Genomic DNA, 25,102 nt, shown 5'->3' on the forward strand with positions numbered 1-25,102 from the left:
AATCAGATGATGGAGATGCAGAGGAGGCAAGGGAGGAGGATGGAGCAGCTGTCTCCATGACAGAGTCTGGTGCTGCAAGAGAAATATGCAGCGCTTATTTTGCCCAAAGCAGAACATTTAGTCAGAGGCCTCCTGTTATCTAGCATCTAACAGCATTATCTGCACACACAATCTGCAATCTCTTACACCCTCTCGCTTTGTATTATCCTCCTATTACCAAAGAACTGCTGTTCACCTTAGTCTTGATTTCATTTGCTGCTGTGTGTGTGCGTGTGTGAGGGTTTCTGTGTGTGTGCTGATGAATTAATAAAATAGAGCATTTCAACATTGCCCGAGGAAAGAATTAAGATGTAGCAACATACAGAAAACTTGTGAAACAAGCTAGCTTTTTACTCGTGTTTGATTTAACACAACTGGTGACCTGGATAGCTTTGTGCCGGGATGCCAAAGTTTGCACATAGCTTGAGTGTTCGCACATTTGCTCGGCACCAACATGATCTTGACACTAAATTACTTGAATTCTTTGTCAGAGTGCTGTAAAGTTGCAAGACATTACTATATGTATCATAATGTTTTATTTTAATAATTATTTCATTGTGAAGTTTTAAAAAAGCAAATAAAATGCTACTGAATTAAGATGTTTACTATCTCACCGCTTACACAGGTTAAAAATCACATCTGAGCTGATTACATTGAACCTTAATTGCATTGTTTTTTTGTTGATCCTAAGATCCCCCTTTTAACATCCCCCAACTGGTTTGTTTCACAGAACCATCTGAGAAGCTGTCATTGGACACTGTTAAGGAAGGGCAGGCACTTGAAAAATGTTCGATTATCTTGGGTGAACAATCTGTTGAAACTCTAACCAAAGGTCAGGTTAACAGAAAAACCACTTCAGTTACAGTGCTGGTTTTTAATTTTCTCCCAAAATAACAAAGTCCCATTACTATAACTGATGCTATCGTTCATAAATATGCTCACCTTAGGAGCCGCCAATGTCAAACATTTCAAACACATTACTTGAAGCCGGACAGGGTGGATTTTCACTTGATATGTGATATTTCACCAGAATCCAGCTGCCAAGCTAAGGGTAACCTGAACAGTTTTAAAACCTTACTACACCATTTCTAAAGGAATACACTTTAACTTTGAAAAAACCTGTTTCTCAAAATCTATATGGATTCTTAAAGTCAATTGCCTTCTGTAAACTCTGCCTTCTGTAAGCTCTGAATTGTGTATATTTTTACCTGAAATAGGTTAAATATGAACCTTCACCTTTATGGTAAATCTAAATGTTTTTTTAAATGTATTTCAAAAGCCACAAGACTTAATTTGAAACTGTATAACTCAGTACAGCAAAGGGCCCAGGACATCAAGGAGGACAAGGGTATCCCATGTGACAGTGTTCCTCATTGTCCGCTGAATTACACTTTTACCACATGCCTAACTCTCAAACTCTCAGTCAGTCGAGGTAAAAGTTGCTCTGCATTTCATCAGCAAGTAGCTACCATACCACAAGGGGCTTTTCTGAGTTCTCACACAGCACATAATGCTTAATTGATTCAGCAAGAATGTCAAAAGAGAGTCGTTTAAGGTGAGTAGTGTTACTACTACAGCTCCTATATGCAGCCTAATGTATTGTGGCATTCCCTGGATGTTTGCAAGTAGCCTTCAGACCAGTGGCGTAACTATCGATGGTGCAGCTGGTGCAACGCACCGGGGCCCAGAGCCAGCCAGGGCAAAACAATTGTTTTGGGGCCTCAATGGCATTGACCGGTTCATGCAGTCTTCAAAGTAACAAAGCAACCTAAATTAATTTCTAATTTGTCTGTCCAATGACCTTGCTCCCTTTCATGAAGGGCCGGTCCTTAGCATTGGCGTTATAGATGTTCGCCGAGGGCGCCAAATCTGGGGGGGGGCGCTGCGCTGGCAGCTCTGAGAGGGGGAAAAACATTTTTGACCATTGGTGCTCATCCTGATTTTCAGCCTTGATGTAACAACATTCATAATTAAGTAAATGTAACACCCTTTTCACCCCGGTTACACTTTTAATTTGCCCTGTACGATGGGCGCTGTAAGTGATGAAAGTGGGGGATGTTGGCTTATCAGGCGCCCGCAGCTCACAGCCAAAGTGCGAGTGAGCGTGGGAGCGAGGTACAACAGCGCTGTTGTTATTAGCACCTGGTGCTAGCTGCGCTAATGGATATAAGAAGAAGATGTTTCACAAAGGTGGAGGGGAGCTCTCTCCTGACAGACTGAGAGGCTGATAACTACAGCTCGGTGAGGTAAAGGACTCTGAGTGTTTAGATATAACTTTAGTCTAAGTTATCTCAGTGGGTCTCAAACGTTTTGATCACAATTTATGTAAACACATATTTCCAAGGCACTCCTTTATAATTATTGGGATAAACAGGTTTCAAATCATTTCAATGTATACTATAGGACAGTAAACCAACAATATCGTTACAACTGGAGAAATAAAAATGTGCATTACTAAATAAATGTTAACTAGGTAAAATAAGATACTGTATGAATGAACAACAAAAAAAGAAGTTACATTTATTTGTTATTGGCTATGGTAGGTTATTGGTTATGTTCACATACTTATTTGATTATTAAAATGTAAACCAATCTTTTTCATATGGGTGTTTTAGAGTTGTACCCCCTAGTCTCTAGTAATTGTGTGCTCAAAGTGCACCAGATTGAAGCATTTTACTTTAACATTTTCAGAATTCTCTTCGCGGGGGGACATTGTCACAATCTTAAGGAGAACCCAAATGCAGCACTCGAGAAACCAAGGAGAATTGGTAATAAACTTTATTGGAGTTTCCACTGGATCTGAGGAATACCAACCGAGCAGTTTAACGCACCGGAGGACAGCGGGCAGAAGGTGAGTCAGGGACAGGCAGAGAGTCAGGGAGTAAGCGAGGCGGTCAGCGTAAAATGTTCGATCCTCTTTCAGAAGCTCTGTGCTGGTATAACAGACAGTAGTGATGGCGAGATGAAGCCTTATGAAGCTTTGAAGCTTTCCAGCCAATTGGTTCGCAAAAGGGTTCATCTCATGAGGCTTCATCATGGGCTTCATTTGAACAAAAACCCCCCTGTTGGTCAAAGTGTGTAAAACAGGCAGATTGGACATCTCAACAGTGTGTTCTATCTCATACCGAGTTCCCAATGAGTAAAGCCTTAGAATAACTCTAAACAACGAACATTAAATCATATCTTCATGTTAACAATATTGTATTTATTACAGTTTAATGATTGTGATTGAAAAGCCTAAGGAGGCTGGTAAACATTGCAAAGAGGGATTTGTATTCCTTAATAATATTCGTAAACTTAACCATGTTGTAGCCTGAGAAAGGCTAAACCATATCAAAGAATACATTTATTAACTACATTATCTCATTTAACTGTAGCTTTTATAAACAACAACAAATTGTTCTGTCGTTGAACCAGGGACCCTGTGGTCATGAGTCAACTGCTTTCCAGCTGAGCCACAGCAGCACACGCTGAATCTCACTGAAAACAATGCAACATATGTATTCCTGTATTTATTGATGTTTTTATTCCTACATTTATTTATGCTTGTATCTATTTATAGCCTACTTATGACATGTTCCGACCTCTATATAAGTGAGGGTCTGAGCTCTCTTGATTCCATCGTGTCACCGGGCCCGGGTACAGGAGGGGTAATATGGTTCTTAGTATACATCCATGGGTATTATGAGCGTTGTGGTTCAACGGTTCAACCGATCTGAATCGCTTCCTGAAGCAGTCACGTGGTATCGACAGGCAGCGAGGCTTCGTTTGTCATCGGTGACGTCACTGGCCCAAAACGATACAAGCCTCGGTTCGTGCTTCACAAAAAGCTTCCGGGATTACTCGACACACGCTCCGAAGCCTCGGCGCAATACATAACATCACTAACAGACAGGCCTGCTAACATTGAATTCATCTAAAAAGTTCGGATTCCTGGCCACACCAACACAGCAAGAATGACACCAAGATAAGTATAACATTATTTTATTTTTTTACAAAATCACTTTAAAAACACCTCGTTAATAAATAGAGTTAAGTCAGTGTGGGAAGTGTGAGGTAGAACCCCCACAATGTACCTGTACCTGTGATCATCTGTAAAGAATATCTGTTATTAAAGCCTAATAACGAGAAGCCTGTTTCCGACTCACCTTGTGAAGGTTACATTGGTGTCAGAAGTGACTTTTCGAACGGAGGACGTCTATCCTGACGGGAGTCCGTAACTGCGTCACGGAGCTAGCCGGGAAGCTAGCAGAGATGGAAAAGTTCAGCAAGATGGGAGTGAAGCAGGAAAGTAGTGATGGAGAGGAAGAGGGAGCATGCGGGTGGTCGAAGGACATGAGCGGGGAGTTCATGAGTGCACGGGAGGCGAGAGAGCGCCTGAGAGAGTCGGCGGTGAAGATGGCTAGAGACGCGGGAATGTCGCCGTCTTCCGCGGCAGTTCGCGCCATTTCCAAGCTGGATGTAAACAACAATGGCGGCGCCCATCGACCAGCAGCCTCTGAAAAGGCAGAAGACCAGCCACACTCTCAGCCCCTCTATAGAGGGTTCTCCTCACAGCGTGGAGACCAGCGTGTCAGTGGACAGCGTGGAGACCAGCGTGGAGACCAGCGTGGAGACCAGCGTGGAGACCAGCGTGGAGACCAGCGTGGAGACCAGCGTGGAGACCAGCGTGTCAGTGGACAGCGTGGAGACCAGCGTGGAGACCAGCGTGGAGACCAGCGTGGAGACCAGCGTGGAGACCAGCGTGGAGACCAGCGTGGAGACCAGCGTCCCTAAATGCTAATCTACAGATGAAGGTGGGAGGTGGGATTAGTACTCATCTGAAAAAGTTCTTTCCGCCTCCCTCTCCTGCCCCCTGTGGGAATCTGCATCCTCATCAGAAGCCTGCCCCTCGCTGTCCTCCTCTGACGAGCTGACGGTAAGAGGAGAGACTCTCCCTGTGCGTCTGCCCGTCAACGTGACGGTCTTAGACGGTTGCTCGGGATTACGCCGATGGAACTCCCTGATGAGCCGGGGGTCCAACACATGACGAGCTGGAACCCAACACCTCTCCTCAGGGCCGTAACCCTTCCAGTCCACCAGGTACTGGACTCCTCTTCCTCTGCGACGGGAACGAAGAAGTCGTCGGAGAGTGTACGTAGGCCCGCCGTCAATCATCCGGGGGGGTGGTGGGGGAGGGATCGCAGGAACCAAGGCACTCTCTCGGACAGGTTTGATCCTGGAAACGTGGAAGGTGGGATGGATCCGCAGAGTCCGAGGCAGTCTTAGCCTTACTGCTGCGGGATTGATTATTCTGACAATCTCAAACGGTCCAATGAATTTAGGTGCAAGTTTCTTTGAATCCACCCGTAAAGGAATATCCCGGGAGGAAAGCCATACCTTTTGGCCCACCTGGTAGACAGGTGCTTCAGAACGTCGGCGGTTGGCAGAGGAGGCGTACCGGTTGGCCGAACAGACGAGAGTTCTCCGGGCTTGATTCCAGGTCTGTCGACAACGACAGATGAAAGCCTGGACGGACGGACAGGTAACCTCCCTCTCCAGGGCCGGAAACAGAGGGGGTTGAAGCCCGTAAGCACACTGAAATGGGGACAGCTTGGTGGCCGAACTGGCCAGATTGTTCTGTCACAGTCTTAAGGAGAACCCAAATGCAGCACTCGAGAAACCAAGGAGAATTGGTAATATCCTTTATTGGAGATTCCACTGGATCGGAGGAATACCAACCGGGCAGTATAACGCACCGGAGGACAGCGGGCAGAAGGTGAGTCAGGGACAGGCAGAGGGTCAGGGAGTAAGCGAGGCGGTCAGCGTGGATACAGGCAGGGTCGGATAACAGGCCAGGCAGGATAGTCGAGGGACAGGCAGGATCAGGAAACAGGCAGAGCAGGCAGGTCGGGGACAGGCAGGGTCGGAACCGGGTAGGCAATCTAGTGTTGAACGCGGGAGAGACAAGCATGAGGCAAAAGTACAATCTGGCAAAGAGTGTGTGTAAGGTGCGGGTTTAAATACTGGCAGAAGCTAATGGGTGCAGAAGAGAAAGAGAGTGAGTTAACGAGTGGGTGTGGAAAACAGGTGAGACAGGTGAATGGAAAACTACTGGTGAATGATGGAGCAGACTATGACAGAACCTGTGATCATCTGTAAAGAATATCTGTTATTAAAGCCTAATAACGAGAAGCCTGTTTCCGACTCACCTTGTGAACGTTACAATACGTTAAAATAATGTTCAACTCGTCTAAGCAATAGTTCCGGGGAGATGTTTCAAAATACCAATAGTCCAGCCCACTTAATGACGACCCTCTGGTCATTGAGCCCTCGGTACACAGAAAGGGCACTCAGGGTAAACCAAATGAACTTCAATGACAAAAAACACAAGCTCAATGAGGAGGAAATAATCACTTCCCTTAGCTTGGAGTTCAGCGAGCGTTGAAACAATGATGGTTGGAGGCCGCTTCACCAGGGCGAGAGGAGGAAGGTCTGGTTCACCAGACGTCAGGGGTGGACTGGCCATCTGGCATACCGGGCATTTTCCTGGTGGGCCGACGTGCCTTTTGGGCCGACACGTCATTTTTTTTTTTTTCTGAAGTCCTGGCCCATAAGACGGGTATATTGGCCCTCTGTTTAAATGTTTTTAGTAATTGACACTGGGCCAGCCCAATCAAATCTTTAATCACCTCCCCCTTTGGGCTGCTCGGTGTGCATCATTAAATCACGCCCCCAGGAGGTGAGCCGGCCGTTGAAGCCAAATTGCCTTTTTTTTCGAGAAAAAAAAAAGTTCGAGTTAGAAATGGCGAAGGCGAAGGCCAAGCGAAAAGGGAGAGCAGAACAATTGCGGGCAAGAAAAAAGCAGGCCCTTCGTGCTGATGCTGCCGCAGGTCCATCTTCTTCTAACCCGTGGCCGATATTGGTGGTGAGGAAGATGATGAGAGGGAGAGAGATCAGCGCGAGTGGGGAGAGCGAGGAGAACTGGCGGTAAGCAGAAGCTAAGAAAATTAGGAAAATATTATTATTAAGGTTATGATACTCTGTAGTTCTGGAACCCATTAATATTCCTTTGATGAAGCACTAATAAGACAAATATTATAAGAGAAACATTCGTTAGCCTACAAGCTAGTAAGCTGGCTTTTTTAGGTTTTCCCTGGCAAGTTAAAATATAGCTTAATGGGACTCTGATACGTTGTCTCATTGAAAGTTAACCAACATTCATGAACAATTACTGTCAGCTGGCAGCTTGTTTTGTTTAGTGTATTTACTTATTTGGTTATAAGGGCAACAGTGGTCTTTTGGGACCTGAAGAAAATGTTTATAGTCAGCTTGTTGTGGTAGTTTTGATTGACAATATATAGAATGAATAATATAGAAATAGATAAAAATGGAGGCACACATGTAGTTTTGACCATTAACTGTGTGGTATTGTTATGTCAATGCCTATTTGTATGGACCTCTATCAGGGAATCCATTCATTCTGTATCATTGTGTTGAGCCAGGTAGCATCCCCAGAGGAGGAGAGTGAGGAGAGCAAAGAGCAGGAGGACATAGATTACTTTGCCCGCCCCGAGCCATCTATGTTACAGATGTTTTTAGAACAGCACCCACAACAACATACCAGAAATCCAGTTGTGCAGACGGTATTCACCTGTAAAGATGGCACCAGCAGAAAGTGGCGTCATATTGCAAGGGACGTCATATGTTGTTTTGTTTTGTATGTCTGGCATTTGGGAAGAGGACTGACACTGGCACATTTATAACTGGAATGTCAGATTGGACGCACGCACACCAGCGTACAGAGGAGCACGAAAAGAGCATTACACATTCAACCTGTGCTGAAGCTTTTTTCTTACGGTGCTCTAAAGCAGACATCGAAAGCATGTTTGCTGGCAGTCAGATGTCTGCTCATAGGGAACAAGTCCGAAAGAGACGTCAGGTTTTGGAGCGTGTGGTGAAAGTGCAAGCAGGTAGAGAATGAGGGAGCATATATGCTAGCTGACAACACCGTGGACCACGGTAACATTTTGGAGCTCATCCTTTTATTAGGAAAGTATGATGTCTGCTTAAAAGAGCATCTGGATGATTGCGTAGAGAAGAGCAAGAAATTGCACCAATCCAGTGGAACAAGAGGTAGAGGGTCTCTCATCACCCTACTCTCCAAAACTACTGTTAACTCCATGATAGAAACTGTTGGTAGTCTAATCAAAGAAAGTATCTCCAGTGATGTCCAGAAGGCCGGAATGTCTTCTGTTCAGCTGGACACAACACAAGACATAACTTCTCAGGATCAGTGTTCAGTAATCTTAAAATATGTCAATGAGACTGTGCAAGAGAGGCTTGTGGCTTTAGTGAAGTGCCATGCATCCACCGGACAATACTTCATGCATCTGAAACTGGACAAGGGCATGTGTGTATAGGTAATGCAACAGATGGAGCATCCAATATGCAAGGCCGGTACAAAGGATTTTCTGCACTGATGACCTCCCAGTCACCCACTCATGTCCATGTGTGGTGCTATGCTCATGTTCTTAATCTTGTCCTGGCTGAAACTACCCAAAATGTCAATCGAATGTGGAACACTTTTCAACCTAATCAATGACATAGCAGTGTTTATCAGGGAGTCATATCAGAGCGTCAAGCTGTGGGAGAAACGAGCCCAAGAAAAGATGCCGTCGACTCATCCTGTAGACTCATCTGGTCCTATCTCTATCGTGTTGTCATAGAAAGGGGAGGCAGGGCACTATAGGGTCCCCCCCCCTTAAATTAACTAGAAGTCATCATTTAAGGGGTTATTTTTAAAACTTTTCTTCTGGGGGGTGGGCATACCCCCCCAGACATTACATTACATTGCATTTAGCTGAGGCTTTTATCCAAAGCGACTTACAATAAGTGCGTTCCACCAGGAAGACACAACCTTGAAGAAAACAGAATCATATAAGTATATCAGGTTTCATAGAGCCAAACATTTCAAGTGCTACTCAACTGGCTTTAGATAAGCCAGCCCTTTTATTAGTATATAAGTGCTTTGTTAATAATTCTATCGCTCGAAGTGGAGTCGAAAGAGATGAGTTTTCAGTCTGGAAGATGTGTAAGCTTTCTGCCGTCCTGATTTCAATGGGGAGCTCATTCCACCATTTTGGAGCCAGGATAGCAAACCCATGTGTTTTTGCTGATGGGAACTTGGGATGGCCTACCTGCCTGTCAGCCTTCCATCTGTGCACAAACTTATCTTGTGCCCTCATTGGTCATGTGCACGTTCGTGTGTGTTGGAGGAGTGGCTCTGTAAGGGAGTCTGAAGTTGGTGCATCATGGCATGTGGCTCATTAAAAAATAAGTACAGCTATTGTCTCCCTCTTGTATAACTGGTGCCCCACCTGCAGCAGGTAATCCAGGGTTGCCAACTCTCACGCATCTGGCGTGTGACACACGCTTTCACTCTCAATCTCACGCTCTCACGCTGCCCAAACTATTCTCAAGCCAAAAACAAGATGAACCGGTGATCGTCTTTTGTTGGTTATTTACAATGTTGAGTTGACAGCTGCTCAAGCTGTTGATCCGCTCCCTCCCCGCCTCCACCACCATCAGACCCTCCTATTAGTGCTCGGTCACTGTTCGCTTTGTGAGAGGGTTTGAAGGTCTAATTTCTAATGATTGATAGTTACACATACTTGTTGTATGTATTAGTTTAGTTTGCCCCTGGTACGTAAAAAGGATAATAATAGCGTTTTTTTAAATTATACTGAGTTATTCTTCTTGTCAATAACCGCTACTATTTGTTTGTTTTATGGATTTGGGCCGGTCTGGGTCTAAATGCCAGGGCCGATTTGCTGTCCCAGTCCAGCCCTGCCTGTTTCTCTCACACTCTGTTACACCCATCAGCTCCACTAGTATAGGCCCCCTTCACTCTCACCTCAGTGCCAGATCGTACTTCGCAGCATGCAGTTCTTTCCAGCATTACCTCCCAGATTGCTCTCCCGGTTTCGACCTTGTCTGTCCCTGACCAGCCTGCTTCGCCTGTTTCCTGACCCTGCCTATACCCGGACGATTCTGCCTCGCCTGCTCCCTGACCCTGCCGGTACCTGTGTCTCCTGTCTTGCCTACTCCTGGAACCCTCGCCTGTCCCCGACTAGCCCTTTGCCTACTGTCTGCCGGTTTGTTTTACACCAAGGCAAGGCAAGGCAATTTTATTTATATAGCACTTTTCAGCACGTGGTGATTCAAAGTGCTTTACAGATTAAAAGCAAAAGACATTTAAGAACAAATACAGAATAAATACATTATTAAAAAGGCATTTAAAAACAGGCATAATAAGCAAAGGTAATGAAATAAATTAAATAAATAAACACAGCAGGTACAGAATACATGACTAAAAAGGCATACTGTAGTGTGAGCATAGGCAGCTCAATTAAAAGCAGCGGCAAATGGGTGCGTTTTTAGTCGGGATTTAAAAATAGGAAGTGTTTCGGCGGACGTGCATGCACCAGGACTTTTCATTGGAAACAATTTATAATACAGCTGGTTACCGACTTTCCCTGGTGTCCCGTGTGTTGCATTTTGGTTCTCAGCTCGTTCGTGACAATAAACCTGTGAGTTGGATGTAGAAAAGTCATAATTTATATAGATGTTTTTATTTTAAAGTAAATTCAGATTGAACATAGAAAAAAAATGTAAATGATAGTTTCCGTCCCAAAAAACCCATTACTTATAGTGAAAACCACCCTTGAATGATGGGATGGTAGACGAAAAGCTTTAATAATCCAAACTATAACATATAATAAGTACCCTGTATCAAGATTGATGCAAAACAAGTGAATTATGACTTTTTCAGAGAGGTCTATTTGGGTGGATATCTCTGGAACCCATCGGTCGATTTTGATGATTGACACCACTATTGAACCGTTAGAGCCAATAGAACCGAGGGCCGGGGGAGTTCCTAAATCCATCTAAACATGTTTTTTTGAAAACGGCTTGTGAACAAAAATGTAATGGAGTTATAAAATGTTGGGTGAAAAACCCACAAAATAAGGATCAATATATAGACGTAATAGTTGTAATCACAAGCCATTCTCTATTGGTCTAGGCCTTGAACTTTTGTATTAACATTGATTCTGGTAAGACCATGATATAATAATAACATGTCAAAACTATACAATACATGCAAAGAAATTAAGATTATTAAAGGTGACATGTCATGCTTTTCCGGTTATTACCCGTCCCCTTGTGTGTTATGAAGGTTTTTATGCATGTAAACGGTCTGCAGAGTCAAAACCCTCAAAGTACACCATGAAGGGAGTAAAACTCTAAAACAGAAAATACCTCCCCAAAACGCCTCGTTGGAGATACGTCAGTGTCCATTTGATTCTTTCGGGTACATCATGATGTCATGTGGTCCCCAGAACGAAATGGACCAATCCATGGAGCCGTTACGTGACGTCCGCGGAGCCGTTACGTTAAGCCCCCGCTGATTGGTCCAAATTGACCAATCCACGGACTTCCTCACACACTCAGTGCAGGCAGCTCAGCTGATCTCTCCTCCCTGGCTGCAGGCTGATAACAGACAGTTGGGATCGCGGCGAAATTCTCTCTGCAGACCCATTCTCACAGCGTTTATCAACCTTTTTCTTCTCAATATCAAGCCACACTTATTGTTTTTACTTCGGCTGTGACTTTGTGTGTGCTCAGGGTGAGTTTGGCTGTGTTTCGCTGTGTATCGCTAAACAAGGAAATCACACCTCCACGGAGCTTAGCGCGATTCACAACGTCCCGACTGGTCCCGACCAATCGGAGCACACTGGGCTCACAGGGAGGGGGGGGGGCAAGAGCTGCAGCGAGCCGTTTAGTGGAGAGAGTGAATACACATACTTTACAGAGATGCTGTATGTGAAACCAATGTGAGTTTGGAAAATTGCACAGTATAAATCTATTCTAGTAGACCTCAACAATGGAATTATGATCAGTGGAAATGGCCATGACATGGGACCTTTAAATGATTTAAGTCAGAATGACGGACAGGAGACAGGACTGCAAAATGTGCCATTTTTAATGAACTGTCAGGAAGAGCATCATACACGTTTCAGCACACATGGCAGACAAAAGGATATATCACAAATGTCATGTAATTACGAATAACAATTTGCAGATTTAATAAGAAAATGAAACACACACATTTAAGATGGTGGTCAGAAATTAGGTAATTGTGTTGATCAAGCTGATTAATGCCACTGTTCAGGTTTACAGGGTGTTTGAATTTCATACTCAAAAGAAAAAGCCTCGTAAGGAGTATGACATTTATATATTTGTTTGTATTTATTCTGTACATGAGCAAGTGGTTTTTTGTTCTGTCAGCACTCTTCCGTAGGTTCTGTAGTCCAGCGCCTTCCAATTGAGCACATTACCCGGAGTTAGGTTTCTGTCAAGCATGTACTTCTGGATCTCACAGGCGGAGAGGGTGTAGTCCCACATGTGGACATCAGAGATCATGCCAACGAAAGACTGTGTTTTGTCAAATCCTCCACCATGGGAATCCTGCTCCTGTAAAATGATCAGACTGATAAGATAACAGCTTTGATATAAAGTGCTTCTGTAGTGAGCTGTGAACAAATTCCATGCAGTAAATGTTTTGTTTTACAATCAGTACTTCACAGAATAAATGAATCAGAATTTAACCAATCAAGAGACATTTCTGGAATTCTATCAATTATTTTACTTATAAATTAAACTTACCTGTCCAATGATAATAGAAGGATTTTTGATTCTTGCTCCACCAACATATTTCCTAATGAAGGGCTTGTTGTCTAGCCACAGCTGCGCCACACCGGTCACAGAGTCCCATGTAGAACATATTGAGTGCCACGTGTTCACTTTGTAGTCCTCTCCCCCAAATCTTTCAGGTTTATTATGAACAAAGATTTGAATCCCATCAGTAGTAGGCTTGAATATGAGAAAAGCATTATCAGGGGCTGGCGCAGACAGAGAGAAAAGGGCGTGGTTCCTGTTGAGGTCTGTAATGGTCCTGCAGGAATTGAAAGAAAACAAATCTAATACATTCATTTTCAGTTATACTCTATACACATATGTTCATTGGCTTTGCACTTTGCATACTACCTGAGACAGACAGTTATAGCTCCGAAATCCAGTGTGTTTGGTGTCAGTTTCACATAAGCTGTATTGGTTTCCTGAGGGAAGGTAAACATTTTACCGGAGAGATCTACAAAAAAAAGGAAAAAAAAGGTTAAATGTTTGTGAAAGTTTTACAATACAGAAATACATTATTGCGCACATACTGTAGTGACCTAATAAATGGCCTACTGTTTGAAAAAAAGGTTTTGTGTGGTAACAACCCCAATGTCCAGTTGGAATATTATAAAAGGTTTTTAAGGTTAATGTAATTTACAGTATGTTTACACACGCTCGCACGCACGCACACACACACACACACACACGCACGCACGCACGCACGCACGCACGCACGCACACACACACACACACACACACACACACACACACACACACACACACACACACACACACACACACACACACACACACACACACACACACACACACAACACTCCTTGATTGCGTCTTTCCAAAAAAGTTTCGATGAGTTGAACAAAATCCTCCAATAAGGTTCAAACACTTAAACATTCATTTCCCATTTCCTCCCGTTTTGCAAAAATATGATTGTTTCAGACTACTACTTTAAAATATACTGTGTACAGTACGTGCTTCACCTTGAAATTCCCTTATTTAATACCTCTGTTAAATAAAGAATATATCTTTTATTTTACCTTGAGTTATTGCAGCACATGCTGTCACCATCAGCAGGAGAAGCACAAATTCCATCTGATAGAAATAAAAAGAGATGACAGAAAATGGTCATTCACATGTACAAAATCAAATTCTATTGTGCTGCTATTAACTTGCATACTATTCTGTAAAATACAAATGTGCTGCATATTGCATTAGATATCATGATAAGATCTTACCTTTAAGTCTATGTCAGGATGTTCTGGAGAGTGAATCTGAGTGAGTTTTATACCCTCATTGCAGCCTGAGACCTGAAAAACAGGCTTGGGGCTTAACAGGTTGTAACCCTAACCCTGTTATTAGCATTTATCAGCCACCTTAGTCACCTGGTAGTCACACCATGTTTCTCTCACACTCTGTTACACCCATCAGCTCCACTAGTATAGGCCCCCTTCACTCTCACCTCAGTGCCAGATCGTACTTCGCAGCATGCAGTTCTTTCCAGCATTACCTCCCAGATTGCTCTCCCGGTTTCGACCTTGTCTGTCCCTGACCAGCCTGCTTCGCCTGTTTCCTGACCCTGCCTATACCCGGACGATTCTGCCTCGCCTGCTCCCTGACCCTGCCGGTACCTGTGTCTCCTGTCTTGCCTACTCCTGGAACCCTCGCCTGTCCCCGACTAGCCCTTTGCCTACTGTCTGCCGGTTTGTTTTACACCAAGGCAAGGCAAGGCAATTTTATTTATATAGCACTTTTCAGCACGTGGTGATTCAAAGTGCTTTACAGATTAAAAGCAAAAGACATTTAAGAACAAATACAGAATAAATACATTATTAAAAAGGCATTTAAAAACAGGCATAATAAGCAAAGGTAATGAAATAAATTAAATAAATAAACACAGCAGGTACAGAATACATGACTAAAAAGGCATACTGTAGTGTGAGCATAGGCAGCTCAATTAAAAGCAGCGGCAAATGGGTGCGTTTTTAGTCGGGATTTAAAAATAGGAAGTGTTTCGGCGGACGTGCATGCACCAGGACTTTTCATTGGAAACAATTTATAATAAAGCTGGTTACCGACTTTCCCTGGTGTCCCGTGTGTTGCATTTTGGTTCTCAGCTCGGTCGTGACAATAAACCTGTGAGTTGGATGTAGAAAAGTCATAATTTATATAGATGTTTTTATTTTAAAGTAAATTCAGATTGAACATAGAAAAAAAATGTAAATGATAGTTTCCGTCCCAAAAAACCCATTACTTATAGTGAAAACCACCCTTGAATGATGGGATGGTAGACGAAAAGCTTTAATAATCCAAACTATAACATATAATAAGTACCCTGTATCAAGATTGATGCAAAACAAGTGAATTATGACTTTTTCAGAGAGGTCTATTTGGGTGGATTTGCCATATCTCTGGAACCCATCGGTCGATTTTGATGATTGACACCACTATTGAACCGTTAGAGCCAATAGAACCGAGGGCCGGGGGAGTTCCTAAATCCATCTAAACATGTTTTTTTGAAAACGGCTTGTGAACAAAAATGTAATGGAGTTATAAAATGTTGGGTGAAAAACCCACAAAATAAGGATCAATATATAGACGTAATAGTTGTAATCACAAGCCATTCTCTATTGGTCTAGGCCTTGAACTTTTGTATTAACATTGATTCTGGTAAGACCATGATATAATAATAACATGTCAAAACTATACAATACATGCAAAGAAATTAAGATTATTAAAGGTGACATGTCATGCTTTTCCGGTTATTACCCGTCCCCTTGTGTGTTATGAAGGTTTTTATGCATGTAAACGGTCTGCAGAGTCAAAACCCTCAAAGTACACCATGAAGGGAGTAAAACTCTAACACAGAAAATACCTCCCCAAAACGCCTCGTTGGAGATACGTCACTGTCCATTTGATTCTTCCGGGGACATCATGATGTCATGTCGTCCCCGGAACGAAATGGACCAATCCGTGGAGCCGTTACGTGACGTCCGCGGAGCCGTTACGTTAAGCCCCCGCTGATTGGTCCAAATTGACCAATCCACGGACTTCCTCACACACTCAGTGCAGGCAGCTCTGCTGATCTCTCCTCCCTGGCTGCAGGCTGATAACAGACAGTTGGGATCGCGGCGAAATTCTCTCTGCAGACCCATTCTCTCAGCGTTTATCAACCTTTTTCTTACTCAATATCAAGCCACACTTATTGTTTTTACTTCGGCTGTGACTTTGTGTGTGCTCAGGGTGAGTTTGGCTGTGTTTCGCTGTGTATCGCTAAACAAGGAAACAACACCTCCACGGAGCTTAGCGCGATTCACAGCGTCCCGACTGGTCCCGACCAATCGGAGCACACTGGGCTCACAGGGAGGGGGGGGGGCAAGAGCTGCAGCGAGCCGTTTAGTGGAGAGAGTGAATACACATACTTTACAGAGATGCTGTATGCGAAACCAATGTGAGTTTGGAAAATTGCACAGTATAAATCTATTCTAGTAGACCTCAACAATGGAATAATGATCAGTGGAAATGGCCATGACATGGGACCTTTAAATGATTTAAGTCAGAATGACGGACAGGAGACAGGACTGCAAAATGTGCCATTTTTAATGAACTGTCAGGAAGAGCATCATACACGTTTCAGCACACATGGCAGACAAAAGGATATATCACAAATGTCATCTAATTACGAATAACAATTTGCAGATTTAATAAGAAAATGAAACACACACATTTAAGATGGTGGTCAGAAATTAGGTAATTGTGTTGATCAAGCTGATTAATGCCACTGTTCAGGTTTACAGGGTGTTTGAATTTCATACTCAAAAGAAAAAGCCTCGTAAGGAGTATGACATTTATATATTTGTTTGTATTTATTCTGTACATGAGCAAGTGGTTTTTTGTTCTGTCAGCACTCTTCCGTAGGTTCTGTAGTCCAGCGCCTTCCAATTGAGCACATTACCCGGAGTTAGGTTTCTGTCAAGCATGTACTTCTGGATCTCACAGGCGGAGAGGGTGTAGTCCCACATGTGGACATCAGAGATCATGCCAACGAAAGACTGTGTTTTGTCAAATCCTCCACCATGGGAATCCTGCTCCTGTAAAATGATCAGACTGATAAGATAACAGCTTTGATATAAAGTGCTTCTGTAGTGAGCTGTGAACAAATTCCATGCAGTAAATGTTTTGTTTTACAATCAGTACTTCACAGAATAAATGAATCAGAATTTAACCAATCAAGAGACATTTCTGGAATTCTATCAATTATTTTACTTATAAATTAAACTTACCTGTCCAATGATAATAGAAGGATTTTTGATTCTTGCTCCACCAACATATTTCCTAATGAAGGGCTTGTTGTCTAGCCACAGCTGCGCCACACCGGTCACAGAGTCCCATGTAGAACATATTGAGTGCCACGTGTTCACTTTGTAGTCCTCTCCCCCAAATCTTTCAGGTTTATTATGAACATAGATTTGAATCCCATCAGTAGTAGGCTTGAATATGAGAAAAGCATTATCAGAGGGTGTTGCAGACAGAGAGAAAAGGGCGTGGTTCCTGTTGAGGTCTGTAATGGTCCTGCAGGAATTGAAAGAAAACAAATCTAATACATTCATTTTCAGTTATACTCTATACACATATGTTCATTGGCTTTGCACTTTGCATACTACCTGAGACAGACAGTTATAGCTCCGAAATCCAGTGTGTTTGGTGTCAGTTTCACATAAGCTGTGTTGCTTTCCTGAGGGAAGGTAAACATTTTACCGGAGAGATCTACAAAAACGAAAAAATACACCTGTACTCAAGATCCACTTGCATGTATCTTTCTTGTGATGTTTTACTTTGGTTTTCTCTTTTTTAAATGAAGATCAAATGTTCACCTTGAGGAGTGGCAGCACAGGCTGTGACCATCAGCAGTAGAAGATACAATGCCATCTAAGACAAAGACAAACAAAACAACATGCTGAGACTTAATGCAATAATAATAATGAAAATAATGATAATTCAATCATGTTTAAATTCTCTAGTTTGCATTGTTTGTCATGCCTTGATCTTACCTTGCATCCTGTGTCAGAGTGATTTGTGCAACACCGTACTGACTTGTGAGTTTTATACTTTTTTCTGCTTCCTTATGGTGGTTGTTAATTTCAGGTTTTTTCCTTCATCCTTCCTTGTTGGCAATGTATGGTGTTCATTAGGCATATTATACTTATCAAAATAGACTTTGAGCTGCTTAGTCACAACCTAAAATCAAAAACAAACAAGTGAAGAAAAGACAGTAAAGAACACAGCCATGAAAATGAACGCCTTATCTCACTTTATAGTACAACGATGACAGAATGCTCACATGGACTAAATCTATGTATTACATGTATTCATCATATCTCTAATACAAATCGTATTGTGTACATTATTTCATTTTAATATAATACACATATAATAAATGTACATTTCATTCTGTTTAAGGATAACTGAACATTTTTGTAAAACTTTTTCCGATATTGACTTTGTCTCTCGTCTCAATTTGTGTTCATCAATTTATTTTAGTTATTCAGTTGTTGAACGTAACCTTTTTTGTTATTCTATAATCTTTTTCTCACCTGTTGGATTAGCTTTTATGAGTGCTTCTTCCTTATTCTGGTTCTTATCTTCATGTTCTTTTCTTTTATGCTTCCTTTATAGGCAATTTATGGTGTTCATAAGGCATATTATACTTATCAAAACAGACTTTGAGCTGCTTAACTTCTAGCATCTAGGTTTATATTTGTGGTTGAGTGAAATTACATAAATAGACATAAAAAGTCCAAGCAACATGATTTATAATCTTTAAGTTCCAACAACAGAGGACTCTGACAGTAACGCCTTGTCTCACTTTATAGTACAACAAGGACAGACTGCTCACATGGACTCAATGATCTTTATAGTGTACATTATTCATATATTAATATATTACACATACCGTATCATTCTGTTTAAGGATAATTCTGCACCTTCTGTAAACTTTTAGCGATTATTTACTTGACATGCCCTAACATAGTTTACTGTCAATGTCAATTGTGATTCAGTATATTTTACGTGAGTTAACATTATAGTTAACATTAACATTATTGACTTAGTCTCTATGTCTCTAGTTTCAGTTTATTTTTGCATTAATTTTATATTTGTATTTGCTATAAAGTTGAGTTTTGTACCTAACCTTTTTTTTGTATACTTTTTTATTTGCTTTAAGAGTATTGTTTTTTTAAGTATTTGTATATTGTCATTATACTTCAGTTTATGACTAAATACATGCAAAACTCTCACCACTCCCACTCCTAAACCAAGAGTATTCCTACATTTAATTACAAAGATACATAGACATGCAGAAAACCAATTATTTCCAGCTATAACTATTATTATTTAATTTCTTGTGACTCTTGTGGAGTGGTATACATATTGTATGTGTCATTTTAATCCATTTAGATGGGTAAATTACTGATAAAAGTTTCCAATTCATGTAGAGAAACAGCAGTCAACTGCAGAGGAATTAACTACATGTTAATTGCACGCTGTGATAATTGTTGCACGACATTTAATCAGGAACCTCCTAGTTTAACGCAAGAGACTCTTTAGAGTTCATATGCAGAACAAAATACTAGATTGATTCAACAGGAGACTCAAAAGTAGTGTATTTATTACAAAAGCTAATAGGCATCCTAATTTGATGAGGAAATGGTTGTTGTTTTACTTCTGCTAATGATTCGAAGAGGTACAGAAAGGCTCAATCTCTGTCGGTTTCTTCTCAAGAACTATGGGACAGATTAGCCGTTTTACAAGTTGAGAGACTGCTGATACCTCTGCATAGAATAACTTGCATGAACAATCAGAAGTCCATGGGAGAGTGTGTTTGATTTACTAATAAAGAAATGAAGCTTAGCGCAAGTTCAATAAGGAAGACCTAACACGAGTCACTAACGGCCCGTCCACACAGCGGCGTGCGCTGACGCTTGCCGGCGGGCGTGTCTGAAACTCGACCAACAACCAATCACATGAATCTCCCGCCCCTGACACACAAGCAGCGGTTTGATTGGCTAGAGCTTGTACTGGCATATGATTCGATTGGCTGACGCCTCGCCGAGGCGTCAAAAGTTGAACATTGCTCAACTTTTGCAGCGAGCCACGCCAGCTACGCTCCACGTCGCTTCCCACGATGCATTTCGGCTAAAAGTGACGTCACCCCATTCAAAGTGAATGGGGAAGCGTCAACGCACGCCGCTGTGTGGACGGGCCGTTACACGTCACTCGATGGCTCCCTTCCCCCCTCATTAAATATGAGGGCGTCACCCTTCAGCAGCCAATAGCTGCACATGCTAAATTCCTTAAATGCCTGCTCTTCCTCCCTGTCAGTTGTCATTTGCAGATGACTGCAAACAGTAGCAGTACTACAATACTCCTCCTCGTGAGAAAAGAAAAAAAAAGCACAAGAAAAACTAGCTCAAGATGTCCAACTCGGACAATTCAGATCACGAACCTGGTATGGAAATCTTCGAGCCCGGTTCGGCTCCCCACAGCGGCCTATCACCAGAGGCAGACTTCCTCATCGCCCGGCTCCTGCAGCAGGGCATCCCCACAGCCCCAGGCCTCACTCTCTCGCAGCTCCGAGAGCTCTCGGATCAGGTCTCCAGCACAGCTCCCCAGTCCGGGGCAGCAGCTCCAGTCAGCTCCCCAGAGAGCAGGGCGAGGGCGCGGCCGCAGCCGCGGAGGTAAAAAAAAAAAAGGGGCAGGAAGTCGAGCCCTCCAGGATCCCGTCCACCTCCAAAATCCACCCCTTCCCAGGCTCGCCAGTCCGGGAGCGTCACTAACACACCCCTCATGGAGAGTAGCGTGGCCGGCTCCCTGCAATCCCTGGCTAGCTCCATGATAGCTATCGATGCTCGCCTCCAGGCCCTGGAAGACTCCGTCACAGGAGCTTCAACTTCCGTGGCACTCAGGTCAGGTACTAGTGTTAACGAAAATGTTTGCACTCACCCACACAGGGTCGGGTCGTAACGGAATAGATGTAACGGCGTTACGTAATCAGAAATACAAAAAATCAAGTATATTCAGCGGGCGTTGCATTTGAAAAACGAGTAATCTGAGTCAGTTACTTTCGTAAACCTGAAGTGAATACTTATTGGAATTATTGGTTGAGAAGTTTCCTCACAAAATGTAATATTCATTACCAGCAGAACCGTGTGCACACTGCACAGCGCTGCAGCGTGTCTGTGAGCGAGAGATGCAGCGTTTCTGTAAGGCCCCGCCCGCGCGCAGAGGAGAGAGAGAGAGAGTTCTCTTTCAAAATATATTGAAAGGTAGAAACGGAGATGGTTAGATAAAACGTGGAAGATAACGTTTATGTAGCATTTATTTATTGTCGAAATGATGACATTTATAACGGGATCAAATCAAAGTGAATGGCCTGCTGAATGCATAGGGCAAGTGACTGGAAAAAAGTTATTACATCGTTTCAGATAATAAATAATAATGATAATTCATTCTATTTAGGGGCGCCTTTCAAAGCATCCAAGGACACCTCCCAACTCATAACATATTCCAAGGAAAGGTTTTAAGACGGTACAAGAATGCAGTATGGGTGAGTTTTATGTGTGGTGCAGATGAGAGAGCTGTCCAGAATGACACTAAGATGTTGTGTTGTGCTCTTGATAAAACAGTAAAATACGTGTCTCCCGTTCACCAAAACATACCCATCTGTTATGGAAAAAAAAGTATTCCAAAGAAAAAAGAAGAAGGAAAGAAAAGAAAAAAGAAGAAGAAGGGAAATTGGAAGTATTCTAAAAGTAATCTGCCACCGGTACCGGCGGGGACTGTTGTTAGCTTCTGATGCGCAGAAGAAAAATCTGGCCCACCCTATATTTTTACAGGCCCACCCTAAAGTACATTTCTGCCGACGCTACTGTTTTTTTTTTTGTGCGAGCAACGTGACCAACAACCAATCACATGAATCTCTTGCCCCCGACATACAAAGCAATAGCAATCTTAAAAAGAAGTAAACAGGCGAAAACCTACCAGTTTCACCCACTGTCTCTGCCACCTCCCTCCATGCCTGGCTCCTCCGGTTTGTATCCCGGTAGATGAACAGAGACTGATCATACAGCACCGGGTGATTCACTACCGCTATAATGAATTTTCCCTCCATTTTTGGAATATGAGGTAATGACCTGCGTAGTCTCTCCCAGCATACACGCGGTTTGACTGGCTAGCGCTTGTACTGGCAGATTTGCATAAACGGGATTTCATTGGCTGACGCTTCTGCCGAGGCACCAAAACATTTAACATTGCTCAACTTTTGAAGCGAGCAACGCCAGCAACGCTCCACGTGGCTTCCCAAAATACAGTTCTGCTAAAAGTGACGTCACCCTATTCAAAGTGAATGGGCAGAAGCGTTGGAAGCTTTAACGCGCGCCACCGTGTGGACGGGCCGTCACAGTAGCTCTGCGCCAGAAACCTCGTGGAGGAAGAAAAAAAAAAATAATAATTGGAATATCACCCCTCCACTCCCATTATCATCCCTCAGCTAGCAGCTGCGCTATCTACTCACCCAGATTCCGTGTTTGTTGACTATCTCCTATCAGGGCTCTCCCAAGGCTTCAGGGTAGGGGTCCTCCCATCTCCCACAGTGACTTTTGTAGCAAGAAACTTAGTCAGCCGCTAAAGAACCCAACATAGTTTCCCAGCTCATCGACAAAGAACTTCTCAAAGGATATATAATCGGCCCTTTTAGCTCCTCCCCCTTCTCAGTGTTCCGTTCAAATCCCATCGGAATAAGCCACACGTAAATAAAAGGCTGATTTTCGATCTGTCCGCTCCCCGCTCCGGCCATTCGGCAGCGTCAATAGCATCATCCCTCCAGATCAGTTCTCCCTTCACTATGCCTCAGTGGATAATGCAATAAAGATGATCAAGTTCACAGGGCACGGAGCTCGGCTCTCCAAAGCGGACATTACCGATGCCTTCAAAATCATCCCCATTCATCCGTCTCAGTGGAATTCGTTCGGTATTAAGTGGGAGTCCAAACTCTATTTTCACCGTTCGCAGAAGCAGCCCCTGCATCTTCAATTCCTTCTCGGAAGCGCTCTGCTGGATCCTGCTCAACATCGTCAGAATCCCCTCCGTCCTTCACCTACTGGACGACTCCTCCCCATAGACCCACCACAGGACAGCTCAGGGATCTCACTGGCCAAGCTTAAACACTGCTTCAGGAGTTAGGTGTCCCTCTCTCCAAAGAGAAAACGTTAGGTCCCAACACACGCTTAGAGTTCTTAGGCATCATCCTCGACTCCATAGACATGAAGGCGTCTCTCCCCTCCGACAAATTGCAGCGCATCCGGGACATCACCAAGTCATACTGCGAGCAACAAGTTATCACAAAACAACAGTTGCTCTCCCTTCTCGGACACCTCAACTTCGCCATGCGCATCATCCCCCAGGGGCGCTCGTTCATCTCCCGCCTCCTGGACGCAGCATCAGCGGTCGACAAACTCCATGACTGCGTTTTCTTAGATGAAGGCTGCCGCTCAGACCTACGTTTCTGGTCCCTCCTGCTCGCCCACTGGAACGGAGTTACTTTCTTTTACGATGACCTCGTGCGTTCCTCTGACTCAATGAGGTTCTTCACGGATGCCGCCCCATCCGTGGGTTTTGGGGGCCCATGTCAATTTCTACCTCAAGCAAGTTCTCATTAAATCCGGCCTATCACCTATATCATACCCGTGACATTCCTTCAGGATAGGTGCAGCCACCTCTGCTGCTAATCAAGGTCTCTCTACCTCATCCCTACAACAACTAGGACGGTGGTCCTCCTCCGCCTTCACAACCTACATTCACCCGGACATCAGCACCGTACTGGCTTCCCAAAGATCTCTCAGACCCTAACTATGGTATCTATGCATATAACTGGTGGTGGCTCATAAACACATTCACAAGTATACATGTCTCACTAAGGTACCTGATATTCAAACTGCATTCCTGTCCTAATTCCGCGGGCCCCGCCCACAGGGATTAATGTCTCGTCTCACGCTGCAACTACATGTAACGGGCTTCATCTCCGGCACACAGGTATTTCATTCCCAGGCCTTGCTCAAAAGTATCAGTGTAAAATGTATTTCCTGCAGTCAGGCGTGGACTCGGGCCACCGTACACCCCCGTGGCAGTTACAAAACAAAGAAAATAAAGAAAGAGTAAAGAAGGAAAAGAAAGAGATATCCTGTGAAGTCAGGCATGGACTCAGGCCACCGTACACTCCGGTGTCAGTTACAAAACAAAGGAAAGAAAAAAAGAGAAAAGAGTAAAGAAAAATATATATATATATATATATATATATATATAGCCTGCGAAGTCAGGCGTGGCGGAAGGCCACCGTACACTTCGGTGTCGTAGCTTCGGGCTACCGTACACTTCGGTGTCGTGGACGTTGGGCCACCGTTACAAAACGAAACCGCTCGCTCCTCGGCGTAGTCAAGCCCTGCTGGCCAGGCATGCGACCCGCAGGTCGTTTTCAGGTAAGACCGGCACTGATTTCGGCAGTCAGAGTCTCAGCATGACCCGTAAGCTCCGGCAGTGATTCCGGCACTATGTCGCTCATATATGTGTTAATCTATTATCTTTCCTTCCCAGATCACCAGTCACCCCACAAGGTAAGCAACTCAGTTCATCTCAGTATTTCATACTTCACTGGTTCTCATTCATAACACTCAGTTCGATGTCTCACTATGGGATGCGCCTCATCGCGGAGCAAACAGAAGCATCAATCTCATTACGCCAATCCTGATTGGCTGGTGATCTTAACGTCAACGTCAGGGGAAATCACCCCCTATAAGTAGCCTGCGCCACGACGCATGCGTCATTCAAACACCTCTTCTCGCTTCAGAGCACATCTCTAACGGTAGCCGGGCTAGCTTAACAGTCCACAGACTGAACCCAAAGCTAATTTCGGTCGACGGGCGTTAGCCGGCTACCCTATTCTCTTACAGAGGAGTATTATAGTCAACCTCGCCGTTCTTCCTCTGGAGTAAGGTAAGGTTTTGACTTCAAGTTAGCAACACACCAGTCGCTAACTTGTGTTTTTTCCCCTCACTACCGACACCACGGTAGCGAGGACACTTTTTTCTTCTCTCTTCCACGGAGGAGAAAAGGATTACAGGAATATTACCATACCAGGTAATATCCTTGAGAGAAAAAGACCCACGCTGTCCTTTTTCCCCCGGATTAAAGACAGATCGGTAAACACTTTTTTCTCGAACGTACCTGTCATGAGCGGACCCTCTCCATGCCTCACGGCGAACAAGATGGATGCCTC

The 25,102-nt window shown here is 43.6% G+C and overlaps 1 protein-coding gene across 1 annotated transcript; it reads right to left on the reverse strand.

The window, feature by feature from the left end:
- Nucleotides 1-12,101: 12,101 nt before the first annotated feature.
- LOC117460656 (uncharacterized) lies at nucleotides 12,102-17,703 on the reverse strand. Its single transcript, XM_071206057.1, has 9 exons — nucleotides 17,649-17,703; nucleotides 17,439-17,541; nucleotides 17,058-17,346; nucleotides 16,652-16,865; nucleotides 14,013-14,077; nucleotides 13,815-13,869; nucleotides 13,129-13,231; nucleotides 12,748-13,036; nucleotides 12,102-12,555 (listed from the first exon to the last, which is right to left on the reverse strand). Exons 1-9 carry the CDS (start codon nucleotides 17,701-17,703, stop codon nucleotides 12,331-12,333), a joined length of 1,398 nt encoding a protein of 465 aa, XP_071062158.1. The 3' UTR covers nucleotides 12,102-12,330.
- Nucleotides 17,704-25,102: the final 7,399 nt, after the last annotated feature.

Source organism: Pseudochaenichthys georgianus, chromosome 16 (genome assembly GCF_902827115.2).
Source record: "Pseudochaenichthys georgianus chromosome 16, fPseGeo1.2, whole genome shotgun sequence".
Lineage (NCBI taxonomy): Eukaryota > Metazoa > Chordata > Actinopteri > Perciformes > Channichthyidae > Pseudochaenichthys > Pseudochaenichthys georgianus.

What these genes read in the sequence shown, in the direction of transcription:
- LOC117460656 (XM_071206057.1), bottom strand. Translation starts at nt 17,703, where the DNA reads ATGGCATTGTATCTTCTACTGCTGATGGTCACAGCCTGTGCTGCCACT. An exon ending in ATCCTGACATAGACTTAAAG is followed by an intron (nt 13,870 to 14,012) that starts GTAAGATCTTAT and finishes TATTTCTATCAG; the next exon opens with ATGGAATTTGTGCTTCTCCT. An exon ending in CTTCTATTATCATTGGACAG is followed by an intron (nt 12,556 to 12,747) that starts GTAAGTTTAATT and finishes ATCATTTTACAG; the next exon opens with GAGCAGGATTCCCATGGTGG.